Source organism: Rhagoletis pomonella, unplaced genomic scaffold (assembly GCF_013731165.1).
Source record: "Rhagoletis pomonella isolate Grant_MI unplaced genomic scaffold, Rhpom_1.0 Rhpom_scaffold_00003, whole genome shotgun sequence".
In the NCBI taxonomy this organism is placed as follows: Eukaryota; Metazoa; Arthropoda; class Insecta; order Diptera; family Tephritidae; genus Rhagoletis; species Rhagoletis pomonella.
In genome coordinates, this window is record NW_023458557.1 from 79267886 (window position 1) to 79286546 (window position 18661).

General features: G+C 38.5%; 1 protein-coding gene across 1 annotated transcript in view; it reads right to left on the bottom strand.

Annotated features, from left to right (window-relative positions):
* The window catches only part of LOC118735605 (protein madd-4), a gene marked incomplete in the record, with an annotated part of 164615 nt that overhangs the window by 54843 nt on the left and 91111 nt on the right, over nucleotides 1-18661 (bottom strand). The window contains 2 exon segments of the mRNA XM_036465453.1: nucleotides 1261-1339; nucleotides 2144-3312. Coding sequence (XP_036321346.1) covers nucleotides 1261-1339; nucleotides 2144-3312 — 1248 coding nt within the window.

Here is an 18661-nt window from a genome sequence, read left to right on the forward strand (position 1 = left end):
AAAAAAATAGGAGTATACTTCTTTCGATATAGAGCAATCCTAGGGCGTGAGAGCATTACAACTCCGACTTTGCGCGTTTTTGGACCACCCTATTGTGCACTCTTTCAGTTGGTCTACTTCGCAAGAAGACCTTAAATTTATTCGCGACGTTGAACCTCGGAAGAAACAAGCCTTAATAAACTATCACTTTCGCCTAATGAAGATAAATTTTGATGAACTCAAGTGAGAGTTTTGGAAAATTGGATTAGAACTGATGTTGCTGATGTTCTGCCGCTGACTATCAAGGTGAAACCTTTACTACTGGACATTTGAAAGCGAAGCGGGCTCTGCTATTGAAAAATTTGGATTTCCGAAGATGGGAGTGCTAATCTGGACAATTAGTGAAATGTCTGGTGACCAGATACTCCCGAGTGACCTGGTACCCAGAGTAAAGCAAGCTCGTTATGTTTACCAACATAATTTAGACGAAACTTGCATTGTCGAACTAGTTTTAAAGTTGCTTTTTGCCCTCCACCTATTTTCCACCACGCAGTCCATGGCTTTGAGGAATGCAAAGACCTTAGCCTGGAAGACCGAGGAAAATGCAGCTTATCCCCATTATCTTGGATAAAGATCCCAGCTCCTTACGCAGAATGAGTTATGGAGTCATGGCATGAGTGTTGGCATTCAACCAACAGGAAAAGAAACTTTGTGAATACTTCGCCCAGATATAACCTTGAGGCATCGAGGGGCTGCAAGTGGGCAAAACTCATTTTGACTTCAATCTCAAAAGGTATATCTACTTAACTCATTGGGCAGACGGGACTGCAGATAGCTTGGTGGCCTGCTGAGTAGTCACTTCACGGGGCACAAACAACTGACTGTGAGAGGCGTACATGACCGTATTATTATCCCGCCTTGAAGATAATAAGATGGCGGAACACTGCCCCGCCGCCTTTGCAAGAACAAGGTATGGGACATTTGACCGCGTTGTGTTGACAGACGAACACCTGAGCTCTGTGACATGCAACAATCTGCTTAGATTTATTCGTAAATCGTGCAGATATTAAAAAGATTAAAAGGGTCATAAAAACAGTACAACAGACGGCATGTAGTCTGAGTTCTGTTCTGCACCCTTCGGTTTGTGCCTGCTTCGGACAAAAGAAGGACAAGAAAGAAAGAAAGGGTACTAAAACAACCGTAAAACCTTAGATGAGGAAACAATTGCATCACTGCAAGTATACTCGTTTAATAATACTACATATGAAATTTATCAATTACCTGTTTGTGGCATCTCCAACTGTGGTCATATCGGCAGAAGTTAATGCTTCTGTGCCATCGCGTTCACGAACCAAACGCTCTGAAAATGGATAAGGAAAAAATAGTAAATTTCCGTAGTTAAATGAAAATTATATCTTTAAATGTAATAAGGACGCCAACAGTTCTCTAGTTTAAAAAATTTGAATTCAGAAATGCAAAAACTTAGAAGGCAGAGTCTACATTCAGCTTATCAAACATTAGAGAGACATAGATTTCCCATCAGGAATCTAATTTAAATTAAAGAGTACTCTAATATTTCTCGAATTGGAAATCAGGTCAGAGAACTAAGTAGGAATTCGTTTAGGGAACGATTAGATCTGTGTTCGTATGGAAAAGTAGCTTATGTCGAAAGGCTGGCTTTAGTATAATGCGGCATTCCCTTTATTCTTCAAACGACAAGGAATTTTTTGATTAGACTTAATAAGAATATTGACTTGCTAGTATCGGAACTATTTATTGCACGTTTATTGGCCAAAAGTTATTCAACGGCTCAGCGCCAGTGAGTCATTCGCAATTGTATGCTGCGAATGCCGCTTTATACTAAAGCTAACCTTTCGACATAAGCTACTTTTCCATATGAACACAGAGATATCTATTCTTTTCGCAGTGTCGGGGGACTGTTTGTAGAGAATGCTATAATTCTCGGGAGTTTCTTTAATCGCCTACTAACTTTCTACCTTAAAGAAACACATTAAACAAATCGAATAGTTTTCTAATCGTTCTCTGACCTAAATGTTTGTTGAGTTTTATCTTGGGCAAACGAACCTAGTCTTCTATGGTTCGAAATCGCTTTTAAACTAGCCTTAATTTAATACACGAGTGCATTATTTTCTCCCATACTCACCTGATTCTTGTAATTTCAGCTCTTCCGGCTGCTGTCCAGGCTTCGCCTTCACTTCAATGTTGATCTCCGCCGAACTATGTCCCGCATGACACGAATACACACCAGCATCACGGAATGTTATGTCCAATATACGCAAAGCGCCTTTCTTCGACACTTTAAACTTCCTTGAACGCGCCAACGGTTTGTGATCCTTACTCCACTTTATCTTTGTGCGATTATAACGTTTCACTGGACACTTTATTTTCACTTGCGTGCCAAAGAAGACCACTGCAGCGCCACCTACTTTGAGTGTGATTTTCGACTTTTTCGGATCGTGTTGTATGTGTGTAGTATTGCTGACTTGTATAACTGGCTTCGGATCCTCAAGTGGACAGGGTTTCACATTGCATGGCTTCTTGTCTGGCGGCTTAGCGCTGGGACACATCGATTCAGGCCGTTCGATTTTATGCTCCTGTGCCATTATTTGCTTGCACTCCACCTTGCGCTCTTTAATGCCATAGCCGCAAGTGTGCGAACATTTCGACCACTCGCCCACCTCCCAACGCACCGGACAGTCGAGCACATTGCAGTACTGGCGATCGGCTGGTGGCGGCTGTGGACACATGCTATTCGGCACCACCATTGTATTCTCACCGCCGCGCGTCACTTCGTGTATGCATTGCACTTCGCGCGTTTTAATGCCGATGCCACACGACTTCGAGCAGGGTGTATAGTCGGAGTAATTCCAACGTGGTGGGCAGGGTCGATCGTTGCAAGTGCGTACGCGCGCTTCTGGCTTCGTATCATGTGAACACAGGAATGGCGATACAACGCGTCCGTTATCCTCACGCACGCAATTTACGATGAGCTCCTCAACGCCACCCAAACAGCTAGCGCTGCACGAGGTGTAGCCTTGTTCGCGCCACACATACGTTTTGCCCGGCTCGGAGACGCCTACTTTGATCGAGTCGCGTGGATATTGTTCATCATAAGGGTGCGAGGGCAACATGCATGGTTCGCCGACGCAACGCTCAACTTCATCGTGCGGTTTGATGCCTTCGCAGAGCGAATCGTTGACGGTGGCAATGGTGCGTGAGTATTCGAGGAAGATTTTGCAGCGAAAAACACGCCGGCGGACGCCCTCGCCGCAGGTGACGCTGCAAGGTGACCACTCGGAGTCCTTGACGAAGCTGTAAGGAATAACAGGAGGAAGTGATTAAAATTGGTAACTCATTTATAAATCATAAGGCTGGAATATTGGCATTAACTCATCGGTTTTTCTTGGATTCGTCAATGTTGATACCGACAAATTAATCGATAACTTATTAGACAATCCTACGACAATATAATTGTTGGAAAAAAATACATCGCTACCTAAAGGTGAAAAGGTGCCAAGTCTACTTTTTTTAATTTAGGTTTTGATGCAGAATGACAGATAATGAGAAATTTCAAAAAAATAGACTTGTCAACTTTCCACCTTTAGGTACGAACATATGAACATTGCCACTGATAATAAATATCGGCAATCTAATCGATAAAAATAAATCGACAAAAAAATGCTTATCAACAAAAATAACCATTAACTACAAAGATTTTTATTTTTAGGTCAGAGCAAAATCGTTATATTTCGATTTTTATTTGTGCGATCGAATAATCATTAAATTCGGATTTTTACTTTTTTAGGCCAAAATTTTGTGAGTATTATTTTTTTGATTATTTTTTTATTTTGTGATTTTTTTATTTTTGGTAAAAATTCCATTGTTAAATTTAGATCGTTATTTTGTGATTCTTACAGCCAATTTCACGAAGGCAGTTTAAGAGAAAATTGATTTTAATTTTTTTTAATTTTATATGGAAATTCATAGAAAATAAAAAATCTTTTTCCATTAAAATTGCTGGCGAAACCGGCTATTATTTTTTCGTTAAAAAATAATCGTTAAATTTGGATTATAATTTGTTGACTAAATATTCAAATTAGATTGCTATTTTGCCATTCTTATTTTTTCAATAATTTTTATCCGCTATAATGCCGTTTTAAAACTTGTATAACCTTATGCATAAAAAATATATAAAATAAATTTAAAAATTTATGAAACTGTCACTTTATAAAACTTTTTAAATCTACATTATTTTTTATGAATAAGGCCATTAGATCTAAAAAAATTAAATTAAATCTGAAAATAACGGTTATAGCATGATCGAAAAAATATATATTAAATTTGTGGGCTACGAGGGATCTAATATAAAGTCGAGTTTTTTTACTAAAGGACATACAAACTGGCACTAAGGCGAAAACACTTGGCATGCAGGGCCTACGCCAGCACGATGGTCTTTAGGGGTTCTTAACCCCACCTTCCTGAATCACTTACAACCAACAGACTACAAATGTTCGAAGCTACCCAAATATCAAAAAACTGTCCTCAGTTTATGACCAGGGACGCAGCAATACCGATGAAGGAAGCAGTTATTCCAACGGCTTCCCATAGTTAGTTGGCGAGACACCGGTTTGATATTCCCAGAAGAAGCTGGGAGCAATCTTTCTATGTAGTTATTGAAATTCCTCTACTCGGTGCATTCACGGATGTATTTATCTCCTTATAGCCGTTTAGTGCATTCAGCGGTGTTTGGAAAGGCGAGTTTACTCCAATGTCCATCGGCGAAGTGCAAGTGCTGCCGGGGGTTGATCAGGACAAAGTGGCCTATATCCAATGCCTTACAAAAGACAGACCTCCGCAACCCCAAGGTTTATGAGGCTTTGCGGGTTTAAGAGAAGAGCGCCAGATTCTTTCTAATTCAATCGATTATCAAGAAGTTTGAAGTAATCTCAGGAATGCTAGATCTCCGTGTGCTTATTTTATTAAATTAAATTATATAAACCAAGGTTCTAAAGACAATATAAAATAAATAATCTTCTGCGATAAAAATACGATGCTCTCATCGCACAATGCCAAATAAATTGTGCAAAAACCATTGCCAAATATCAAAATTCACATTTGTAATTTGTATCTTTATAGCATCACATTTCCATTCCATTTAAGAGTCAGGCATTGTTTTTTTTTTGCCCCCAAAAGCGTCAGTTAAGTTGAGTGTAAATAACGCACATTTACTTCATGCTGTTATACATTTGTAAGTAATAAAATTTCGTATTGTTATTTTTTTTTGCACAAAAAAGTCGCAAAGTGCACTAACAGTTTATTTTTGATGCCAAAAAATGTTATATACAAATATTTTTTATTTTAATTTTTTTTTTTTTATTTGTGAATTCACATATAAGCAGAGAAACGTCTGCGATGCCAGCAAACAAAGAGACTTAAATATTTTTATACAAAGAGACAATTGTAGCTCCACTACATAGTTGCTTGGATGTGGTAAAACTAGAAACAGTAACATCATCGGCGGCAACGGCAGCGGCAGCGGCGACACTACGACGCGCCACAAAGTCTGCTCTATGCCACGCTTGCTGTCAGCAGCAAATAAACTGGCAAATATCTTTGAAATAATAAAAAGTACATACAAGCGCAGTTTATTATCGCACAGGAATTGGCCTACTCCAACTGCCGCATGTGCAAGATCTCAAGTAGCAAAAGTAAAAGAGGCTGGTTGGCTGGTTGGCTGGTTGGCTGACTGACTGGCTGAGGCTGAGGCTGTGGCTGTGTGAATGGTATGCGAGCAAAACCCGTCAAGCACAGTGGGCCGAATTGACACAACAATAGATGCGAGACCAATGGTATCGAAGACATCAACGAATTGGCGGGAGAGAAGAGAATTGGAAACGATTTCATAGAATCGGAAGCATTTTGTGAACTGAATTGCTCTTCTTTCATTACTAACTGGTTAATTCAGAACGGACTAAGTAGGTATGTAAATTCTTAGAAGTAACTAGTGAACCTGCATGGCGTTAAAACGCCCAAAACTTAATTTCAAAACTTAAAAAATATTCCAAATGTTAGCCAGACTTATAAGAGTTCCGAGTGCCAGTGAATAGCAGTCTGGCTTAGTACATGTTTTTAATTTCATCAAATTTCAAATCATCGTATACCGATGAAAAAAGTTCTTAATAAAAAAAAAAAATCATAAAATACTTTGCCACACATCTGCAGGTAAACTCTTTAATTTGGCATCTCATTTTTGAAATTCCCTTTCAAAAGTATTCCTAAATTAAATTCTTAAATCTCTTTCGTGTGATACACATATATTTCAATAAACCGTACAACTAATTTAAATTTGATTGTTCGAACAAATGGCAGCCACCTTCAAACATTCCACATGGTCAAACTAAAGATTTCTTAATATTCTTTCATTTGACTACGGTATTTTTATATTTCATATACTTTTTGTATAAGTTAATTCAGTTAGACCTTTCAAACAGGTGGCAGCCCTCTTCAAAAGTATTTTCAAGTATAATCTTTGTTAACTCTCCTTCGCCTGACATTGCGATACATATTTTAGTTAATTTATGAATTAAGTGGAATTTGATTTTTTGAACATATGGCAACCCCGCTAAGTACAGTTCAGAAATAAGAGTTTTTCAAACGCTTTTCGACTGAGACCCATATTTTAGTAATTCATTAAACTTATTTAATAAATTGAATTTAACTTTTTAAACAGGTGGAAACCCTCTTTCGACATCCCAAAAATATTCTTAGCGTTCAAACTAAAGATTTCTTAACACTCCTTCGTTTGACATCCAAACCCCTTTCATTTAGTACCCATATAATTATACATATTTTTCTTACCTAATATGATTTTTTAAACAGGTGGCAACCCTCCTTTGATTGAGGCTGATCGACTTCGCCGGGGCCCGAAACATGGTAGTATGCAGTACTAGGTTCAAGTATAAAAGGATCCATCAAGCTACGTGGCTGTCTCCGGAGCGAAAAACGAGAAACCAAATCGATCATGTTGTGATAGACGGAAGGCACGCTTCCAGTGTTTTAGACGTACGCACACTCCGAGGCCCAAACATCGACTCGGACCACTATCTTGTTGCAGCCAAGATACGCACCCGCCTCTGTGCAGCAAAAAATGATCGCCCAAATATGCAAGGAAAGCTTAACGTCGAAAAGCTGCAATCACAACAGACAGCAAGCGCTTTCGCTATTCGACTCTCACACCTGCTCTCAGAGAGCACTCTTCAACAAACCGACATATGCGAGCAGTGGAACGACATTTCCCGCTCATTAAGTACCGCCGCCGAAGAAGTAGTCGGATTTCAGCGAGCCCGAAAGATCAACTGGTACGATGAGGAGTGTCAGGAAGCTGCAGAAAAAAAAGATGCCGCCTACAGGGCCACGCTGCGATCGGGCGCAACGCGCGCTATGTGGGACCGCTATAGGGATCTGAAGAGGGAAGCGAGACGTATTTGCCGCAATAAGAAGAGAGAGGCCGAAATACGTGAGTGCGAAGAGCTTGAAATGCTGGCCGACAGGAAGAATGCCCGAAAATTTTACCAGAGAGTTAGGCGACTTACGGAAGGTTTAAAGACCGGGGCGTACTCCTGTAAGAACAATAATGGCGACCTAGTAACTGATGTCCAGAGCGTACTTAAATTATGGAGGGAACACTTTTCCGCCCTACTAAATGGAAGCAGCACGGAAAGTTGTGGAGAAGAAGAACCCGAGCCCGCAGTCGATGATGACGGAGTCGACGTTTCACCGCCTGACTATGACGAGGTACGTATAGCAATAACGCGGCTGAAAAACAACAAAGCTGCTGGAGCTGACAGCCTGCCAGCTGAGCTATTCAAGTACGGCGGCGTGGAGTTGATAAGGTGCATGCATCAACTCTTGTGCAGAATATGGTCAGATGAACGCATGCCCGACGACTGGAATATAAGTGTGCTGGGCCCAATCCACAAGAAAGGTGACCCCGCCATTCGCGCCATTCGCGCCAACTACCGCGGGATCAGCCTTCTAAGCATAGGTTACAAGGTCTTATCGAGCGTATTGTGTGAAAGACTTAAGCCCACCGTCAGTGACCTGATTGGGCCTTATCAATATGGCTTTAGACCTGGAAAATCCACCATAGACCAGGTATTCACAATACGCCAAATATTAGACCCGCGAGAAAAGGATCGACACTCACCACCTATTTGTCGACTTTAAAGCCGCCTTTGACAGCACTAAAAGGAGTTGCCTATACGCCGCTATGTCTGAATTTGGCATCCACTCCAAACTCATACGGCTGTGTAAAATGACGGTGAGCAATACCACCAGCTCCGTCAGAATTGGGAAAGACCTCTCCGAGCCGTTCCCCAAAAAACGGGGTTTCAGACAGGGCGACTCCCTTTCATGTGACTTCTTTAATCTGATGTTGGAGAAGATAATAAGAGCTGCAGAACTGAACCGCTCAGGAACAATTTACTACAAGAGCATGCAATTGCTGGCCTATGCCGATGACATCGACATCATCGGTAACAAAAACCGCGAAGTCTGTTCTGCCTTTTCCAAGTTGGATAGGGAAGCAAAGCGCATGGGTCTGATGGTAAACGAGGACAAGACAAAGTATCGCCTGTCATCAATCAAACAGTCAGCACATTCACGCCTTGGCACCCACGTCACTGTTGACAGTTACAATTTCGAGAAAGTAGAGAATTTCGTTTACTTGGGAACCAGCATTAACACCGATAATAATGTCAACATTGAAATCCAACGCAGAATCACTCTTGCCAACAAGTGCTACTTTGGACTGAGTAGGCAATTCAGGAGTAAAGTCCTCTCTCGACGTACGAAAACCGCGCTCTGTAAGTCACTCATCATGCCCGTGCTGGTATATGGCGCAGAAGCATGGACAATGACAACATCCGATGAGGCGGCTCTTGGAGTGTTTGAGAGAAAGATTTTGCGGAAGATTTACGGGCCTTTACGCGTTGGCGATGGCGAGTACCGCAGACGATGGAACGATGAGCTGTATGAGCTTTACAACGATATGGACATAGTGCAGCGAATTAAAATACAGCGGCTCCGCTGGCTTGGTCATGTCGTTCGAATGGACACCGACGCTCCAGCTCTGAAAGTATTCAACTCGGAACCCGCTGGTGGTAGCAGAGGAAGAGGGAGGGCCCCACTGCGATGGAAAGATCAGGTGGAGAAGGACTTGGCTTCACTTGGCGTTTCCAATTGGCGTCAGCTGGCACAGAGGAGAAACGACTGGCGTGCTTTGCTGAACTCGGCCAAAATCGCTTAGGCGGTTACAGCGCCAAAAAAGAAGAGAAGAAGGCAACCCTCCTTTAGTTCAGCTAAGAAATAAAGCATTTGAAAACCATTTCGATTGATACCCATATTGTAATAATTGATTTATTATTTTTTTTTTTAATTTGAATACAGTTTTTTGAAAGGTGGCAACTCTTTTCGAAAAAAGAAAACCCTATTGCACATACAGTCCAACTCTTTTAATTTGACACCTCATTTTTGAAAATCGAGCGAACGGTGCAGATCTTTTATCCTGAACAAAAAATGCCTTCTCGTATTATATACAGTATATTTTGCTTAGCTGCACATCCTTCTTTGCACGAAAAATTTGTGCACTTTACCGAAAAAGGCACTTAAGCGAATTTTCTTTACTGCTTCAATGAGGAAGGTATCCAAATCCCTAACCTAACCTAAATAATGGAGAAGCACTTACCACGTAGAAATTACTGCAAGCAAAAATTTTACCGAATAGTATCTACATAATTATCTATATAACTACATAAATTTATAGCCATTTTAATTGTTCTGCGAGATGAACAAAATAAATAAAAAGTTGTAAAATTAGGTAATTGTAGGGCCAGTGCAGGTAAACGTAATACTTTCTTTGATAATTGATACTAGTCGCACAATTTTTAAGGCAGGTATCGCCAATGTGCAGGTATGGTGAATGCATCTATTGGAGCAGTTTCCTTATAAATGTTAAAAATGATGCCTCTGATGTGCATTTTGGGGTAGGTATCTTAAATGTGCACTTAAGCATAGAGGCAGCAAAGCAAAATATACTGTATATAGATATGGTTTTTGGTATTCCCTTCAATAAGGAGGCTTACCAAAAGTGAACCCCAGACCAGAATTTATTCCGGCACATCCTATGCATAAAAATGCACGCTCATTTCAAGTCCTGAATAGGCGAACGCCCTGGAGTACAGAATTAATCTATTAGAGTCCTTCGAGAAATTATTAGGCAAGAAAGTAACTTTAATAGGAAATTATCTTCGACAGTTAGGGATATATCTTTAATACCCGCCATGTTACTATTTTACGAACAGGCGAAAAAGAAGTTACTTATCGTAAGTGTACTATGAGAGTCCACATATATAGTTGGAAAAGGGTTTCTCGCCCAACGCCTCAGATGAAGTGGAAAGTTAACCTTTGAAGGGGTGGAAGAACTTACTTTTGCAAATAGTTTCTCCGCCAATGATATTGATTGGTACCAAAGAAGCCGAGCCGAAAGAATGCAGTTTTGGCATGACCGCCTCGTTTCGCCCGTGCCTTCGTTTGGTCGGCAAAAAGTCAAAGCTTGCTTCGCATCTACTTTCGTCCGGGTCGCTATCGTGCCAGAGAGAGAAGCATCTTCCCGAGTGCCTCAGCCACGTTTCAAGAGTGGATCGAGACATGCAGTAAGCCACTTTGCTTATCTTGCATTTCTTACCAGCATATCCCTCATAGGGGCATCGTACTTAGTACTTGGCTGCAACCACTGGACACCTCAGCTTTTTGTGGGATGCAGCAACAAGCGGTGCCTACCAAGGACATTTCCTTCTGTCTCTTTTGGTGGATTAGCAACAAGAGTGTCAATATAAGAGAATGCCCTATAACTGCGTGGATCTCGATCAGTTGGTTGAAGATTCTCCTACTTAATATACAGTACCAAATTACTGCTACTTTTCCTCCACTTCTAAGAATATAACACTTGAAGCTACCACAGCCAGATTTTAGGTAGATACCTCTTTCTTGACTCAAATCTCTGGTGCCGAAGTAAATAGTCGTCTATTACGAAAAATATGCTATAGGCGCTCTTGCCACACTGTGCTACACGATGCCAACAACATTGCGGCTCAAAAGCGACCTACTTTCGGTTTGTGCGCCCAAAGATACGCTACGCTGGCAAAGGAATAAGCTACAAATGGAAGTATAGATTGTGAGGATGTACAGACGACAGCATGGCGCACAAAACGCATTGCAGTACGTGGTATTTCTCCATAGAGCCAACTCAACCAAGTTGAAGCCAACACGAAGATGATGAAGACGTAGACGGTGAAGGACTAGAATAAAAATGCCGACAACTCCATAGCAAAGTAGTGAAGGAAACAATGAGTTTGAGGTTAGCGCCAAAGCGTTGACCGTCCGCAGACAAAAGCCGGTCTGGCAGGCAGTCAAACAGCGTGAGCGCCAGCAGCCAGTGAGACGGCTAATAAATGCTTACAATAAAAATTTTGGTACTTTTGTTTGCCCATTCCAGGCCGTGAGAAACTAACTACTGCAAATAAATGGAATCAATATTATTCCAATTCAAAGTGAAGGAGAACGTGGTACGCAGAGTAGGCAACGACAGAACTTGCGGTTGCGGCTTGGTTTGCGGCTTGTCCCTGGATACTGGCAGCAAATAATGAATTGGTTGTTTGGTGACAAATTCCTTTGCCCAAGGCAAAAGCAGCAAATTGCTTTGGGACAACTTTTTTTCTGTTTTCGCGACCTTTTAGTTGCTGCTTGACACATTCGGCAGCAGAAATGCGGACAAAGCCTTTAAAAAACGCGAAAAACAATACGCACATATATACACTGCCGGCAAAAAGTATTTTCACAGCAAATTTTTCACAATATATGGAAAAAATTTTTTTTTCTATTTTTTTTCCGCCATTTTCTTGTGGTTCATTCCACAACAAAAAAAAATTAAAATATAATTCCTAAACTTTGTGCAAAACTCACGAAAATTCAGCAAACTTTCAACTTTTTAAACAGATTTTCTAGAATTTTTTTGAGTATGCAGGTTTGCAGACCATTAAATTCTAGTAAAACAAGTGCAAGTTCGAAGATAGTAAAAAATCGCATTGATTTTTGAGATTTTTTTTGTTGACGATGGTTTGCATTTTTTCCAAATAATTGCGTGAAAAAATAGGCAAAAATCAACGATGATACCTAGCTACTTAAAACTTGTACTTTATTACAATAAAATTGATTGGACTACAAAACTGCGTACTCAAAAAAATTCTAAAAAATCGGATTAAAAATTAGAAAATTTGCATGAAAATTTTTTTGTTAATTTTGCACTAAGTTTAGGAATTATATTTGTATGTTTTTTGTTGTATAACGAACCATTTTTTCATAAACAATTGGCGGAAAAATTTTAGAAAAAAAAATAATATGTTGCATATAATGTGAAAAATTTGCTGTGCCAATATTTTTTGCTGGCAGTATTCATTCAAGTTATTGAGTAGAAGGAAAAAATATATTAAGGCAAATAAGTTGTAGTAAAGAAAACAGAACAAGCGAAATTCGATTTATATGTCACTTTCATTTGTCAATTAATCGAATTTCATTTGCTATTGTTTTCGCTGTTTGTTTCTCATCCCAGTTGCTGCTTTGCTAGATTTGCCGCGCCGAAGGCCAACAATTTCACTGTGGCATAATGAAGCTTATCGCCGCCAACTGATCACTTAGCGGCGGCGCTTGGTCAATCACTATAATCATATACTCATCAGCTTAAGTTTCCATTTCGGCGGCATACTTATGCAAGATGTAATGCGTGTATAGAGTATTGAGGCACTTTAGTCCATTACTGGCGCCGGATTTAATGCGCCTTTAGGTATGCGGGAAATTTCGCTTTTCGTTCTCTCTCTCCCTCTCCCGCGCCGGTACTTTAGTGGCAAATAACTGTTCATTTAATGCTTATCATCGCAATTTACTATCCTGTCAACAAGCGTGTGTGCGAACTGCAGCCAATAAATGTGCGCAGCTAGTCGGTAACAATTTATTGGATTTTGCGGCTATCGAGTGTTGCGCGAAAGTACCGATAATTTCTATGTCATTGCTTTCGATTTTCTACCTGTTTGTGCAACGCGAGCGTTTGTTTGAAATGTAGAGAGTTGAGTGCGGAAAACTTGAAAGTGTATAGAAGCTATAAAAAATTGACTGAAATTCCTTTGAAATAAAGCTAGCGCGTTCCAGAAAGAAATTATTGCATTAGCTTTAATAAAACAGTAAACATCTTTGCCCTAAATTCGGAGCAAGTTTGAAAGGGTTAAATCCAACTATAGACTTAGGTAGATAATGGACAATAAAGCTGTCAACGAAATCAAAAATGTGTAAAAATCATATTTGTTGGACTAGAAGGCGAAAGTTCTAAGTGACTTTCAATCCTAGCTTGTGTTTTCCAGATGAAAGTTTGTGCTAGCAAACAGATATGTAAAATATGTAGCAGCTTTAGCCTCGGAATGGCTCAATAAACATATCCCTATTTTTTCGGGAATGCTAGCCTCTTAGAGAATACGTTTCAAATTTAGCATACTGAAATATCTGCCCCGATGTTCGGGTGTTCTCTCGGCCCAACCCGACAAACGATTACAGTGCCAAACAGAGTTGCCAGAAGTGAAGATTTATCTTTAAAATGAAGATATTTTTCATAAATAATCAGAAAAATCTTCACATGAAGATAATTGCAACCAAATATAACTCCATGCAAAAAATCTTCACAGTGAAGATACCTGGCAGCACTTGGCAGATTTTTTTCTCAAATAAACTTGAACAAAACAAAGATTCGTAATATGCTGGAAACCATCACCTTAAATGGTATTCTTTATACAAAAGATTACCTAAAAAGGTACGGTCATGATTGCCATGGCATAGATTTAAATGCGGACAAAGGTTTATAAAAAATACTTTAAAAGTACAATTTACAAGACTTAAAGTAAAAATACTTGTATGTTTCGTGAACTACTCAAGTGAGGCTGTTGTGAATTCAAGAACTTCAAATTTTTGTTTTTTAAATAAAATGTGTTATAGTTTTGTATAACAAATAAAATTTAATAAAAAAATGGAGATTTTTTTTCCATAAAATCTTCAATGAAGATATTTCTAGCGAAAAAAGATTTTTTTTCCAGTTTCATAAAATCTTCAATGAAGATATTTCTAGCGAAATTTTTTTTTTCCAGTTTCAGTAACCTTTTTATGGTGTTTTGAAGATTTTATCACCACTTGGAAGATTTTTAACAAAAGTTTTCTGTCAACACTGGTGCCAAATAAAAAGAGGAAAAATTGGATGCCACCGTACCGAAGTATTCATAGCCAAACAAAAAAATTTACAGCCCTTTATCCACCTAACAAGGGTCGACTCGAGGAAACGCGGTACAGCCAATGTTATCAAGAAAAATTTTTTGTGGCAGCTTGGTGCTACACCAACATCTGGAAGCTACCACTAAAAGGTTCGGACATTGATACTTCATTTGCAGAAAATGACGGAGCTGCCTTTCTGGAATGCCTGCCATTATATTGAACTCGTTTTATCGTCCTTTTTACGAGCCAGAACACATCGCAGAATTGGATGGGCTATATAAAATGAGACACTTTCTTGTAAGAGGAATATCGAGTCCAATTCACCAAGCTCGCCATTTGCTCAATAGGTACTCTGGGACTGAATTTGGGAAATAAACACAAGCGAGGCGGCCAGCACCAGCAGAGGAGTATACCTTAGCGTGCCGGGAGATTCTCCAGCTAGGGATAAATACTGGCAGCAGGTTGGCGAACTGATATTGAGAATAATTTTTGGGGCACTCTGGTTGCTTAGAAGAGTCCTAGGAGGGATAAAGGAGGGAGTTTTTGTACCGCGATATGACTCGTTTAGAAAGCAAAGGTGTAAGAATTAAAATTAAAAAGCTTCCCCATAAAGAACATCAGGACGAATTGGAAAGCGACAAACCATCACTTTCAGAGGGGAGTGGAAGCGGATGGCACCGAGAAGCTGCGATGCCTATGACATAACTTTTTTTTCAAGCGGATCGCGTGTGTGCCACAGAAGAGTCGGTCGCGCTATTGACGGCTGCAGTGGCATGGTCCAAGAGGATGGGTAAGGGAAAACTAGTAATTTTGGATAAAGGAAACCAATGGCTCCGTAACATGGGTCTTCTAGATCTCAACTTAAAGCTGGCTGTGTTTCTTAAGCACAATTTAAACGGAAATGACTTAAATGGCTAATCTATATTGAATATTTCGAATTAATTAACTTCCAAAGACAATAGCCAAAGCATTTTAAGAGAAAGAAGAGAAGAGCTATCGAGAGAAAGGAAATGAAAACTATAAGAAAGCTCTTAAGCTCACCGTAAATGCCACTAAGCGCACATAAAAAAAAGTTAATTTAGTGTTAAAGCAACTAAAGAATAACATCACGCATATAAATAAGTATGCACCTAGGATAACACACACTCATGTACGGAATATTCTAACTGTCTTCGCACCGCACCGTCTATTCCATAGAAATTATTTCTATGGGGAAAAAGAAATTCCAGAATGTTAACTAACGCACAGGTGATTAAACGATTAAGTGTCTGCGAGTCTGTGGCGATGAAATGAAGTGAAAATAGAAGCCGAAGAGGGCATTATGAAAGATGAAAGTTGGGAGGAGGTGTTGACGTTGGCGTTGCCAATGTTGATGGCTATTCGTAGCGACAAAATAGCAATGCGTTACGAAGTGAAGTGAACGGTGAGTACAGTCTAATGCCGATTAACTTTCAGTGAGTTAAAGGGCTGGGTGGGGCAACAGAGATTACCAAGTCTATGCGTTTTACGTAAATAACTAAGGCTTGTCAAATGCAGACATTTAAAAAATGTGTGGGCAGGGGAGATGGTAGCAGAGCAGGTGAATGGCAAGGAAATCAGCAGGTGACAACTATGTAATCCTTTGTAAGCTTGTCAAGTTTGAGAGAATGTGCCATAGTAGAGGTCGTCTCATTTACAGTTACAATAGGCTTACGAACACTGGAATGAGGTAATGTTACTACTGTCTGACAGTGCACGTGTCGGAAATGTGCATTTTAAGGTTTGAAAGAAATTTAAAATTAGTTTGCTTGATTGAATTTTGTGTCTAGTTGAGTATAAAACATAATGAAGGAACGTATATGTATGTATGTATTTAAATTAAGGCCAAATGGTTGCTTTCAATGTCAAAGTCTCTGTTCAAGTTTATTTCAAGATCATTTGTGACTATTGCTGAATGAAGCCTTAAGGTCCAAACTGTGTATTCAACTCAGTAGGACCCAGGTGCGATCCTGACTTCGAGTAGTTTTTAAAAACCATTTTTAATTTTTTAATTATAATTTAACCAATTATTATTTTTTTTATTTATTTTTTAAGGTTTTTTTACCTATCTATTTCAAGTTAATATAATTTTTTTAGTTTGATTTTATTAAAAAAGAACAAAACAACTATAATTAGTGAAATAAAAAAGTGATTGAACAAATTAAAAAAAAAAAAAAATTAAATTGTGCTGGCCATGGGACGCGAACTCGTGGCCTCGTGGCTTGCGTCGATAGTCGTAGTCATGGTAAATCACAGACAAGGTCAAAATATTTGTCGCAACGATATTTATAATCAAGTTTATAGCCAAAGTCGTAGTCATAGTCACGGTGACAGTCATAATTATAAGCATTGTCATAATCACAGTCCTGGTCAAAATAAGGGTTGTATTGATAGTCGTAATCACAGTCATAATGATCATTATAAAGGCTACACCAAAGCCATATTAATTACCATACTCGTAGTATAGTACTTAGATTATCTCAGACAAAGCCAGAAATAATAATAATCATTAATGGTAACCATAAATATAGTCTTATACTTCGTTCAAATTAACGAGTTAAACATGTTAAATGGGCTCGAACCAGTTAAATGAACAAAACGTGTTCGTAAGAAAGTTGAATCGCATGCAGTTGTTGTTGGAAAATTCGACCGGTTAAACCATTTAACTCGTTTGAAAACCAGCTCAGAGTTGTATCGGAAAGCTTTCTACTTCAGTCAATCAGGAAGAGCCAGAAGCTTTCATTTGACACCCAAAGTGGCAAGACAATTTAAAAGATGTAATGTGAAACGATTTTCTGTCATCCCTTGTCAAATCTGGTTTGGGGACAAACTAGTTTCGGCGTTCTGCTACCTTCAGTGCAATTTTTCGTTCTTGAAAGAATCTCATTAGCATTAAAATCTTACAAAAAAAGAACTGCCTTGCCAACTTTCATGGGGAAAAGCTCTTTGACAGAAAGTACTTAATCGCGTTCAAAATGTAAATCTAAATCATTTTGATGAACACGCTACTCCAACAGCCGCAAGCAACGAGTGATCAAAGTCGAGGTGCGGGTCCTCGGGCAGCGGAATATTCTTGCTTTTTAAAATTAAATTTTTTTTTTCAATTTCATTTTCTTTCAATTTTGGGGATTTAGTGCCGGTTTTCAGAAAAAAATTTGTTTTTGAAGGGCATATAAATTTTAAGACCTACTTGATAAAACGGCTCCTTTTGTATTTTTTTAATTTCAAAACATTTTTATAAATTTAATTTATGTATTTGTTTAGTTTAATTTAATTTTTGATTTTATTGACTTAAGCATTTAATTTATGAAACATATTTATTTCTCTTTCTATTTTTAAGTTAATTCCTTTTTTATAAAATTTTCGTTTAACTCTTAGATTTTATTGTTAAAGAAAACTATTTTTTTATTTCATTTAAGTTTTTTGAAATCATTCTTTTCTTTTTATAATTAACGTTCTCTTAGTTTTTAAATTCCAAAACCTATTTGATAAAAGGGCCCTCGTTGTTTAGAAAAAATAATATATATGTATATATTTTTTAATTTCATTTAATTTTTAGTTAAATATTTTTGCTATTTCGATTAAATTTTTGGATTATATTGCATTAAAAAGGACAAATTTTAATTTAATATACAAATTTTAATTTTATATAATTTAAAAACTTATTTATTTATTTTTTTTAATTTCATTACTTTTAAAATCTTTCAACTATAGGATTGTATTGTTTAAAAATAAAAAATATATATTTTAATTTCATTTAATATATAGGAACTTATTTTATTTTTTAAATTTAATTTTCTTAAATTTTTTTTAAATTTTATTTATTTTATAGATGCTATTTTTATACCCGAGCGCACTTGTGCACAAGGGTATATTAATTTTGTTCACATAACGGTTGTTTGTAACAGCCAAAACGAATCGAGATAGATATAGACAAATGTATACATAAATGATCAGAATGAAAAAAGAAATCGATTAAGCCATGTCTGTCTGTCCGTCCGTCCGTCCGTCTGTCCGTCTGTCCGTCTGTCCGTCTGTCCGTCTGTCCGTCTGTCCGTCTGTCCGTGTACACGATAACTCGAGCAAAAATTGAGATATCTCAACGAAATTTGGTACGTAGGTTTCCCTTAATCCAAGGTAGGTTGGTATTGAAAATGGGCGAAATCGGACTTTAACCACGCCCACTTCCCATATAACGGTAATTTCCAGAAATACGAAAACTGCGATATTTTAGTAACTATTGAAGATAATTCACTCAAAATTGATATTTACAATAATT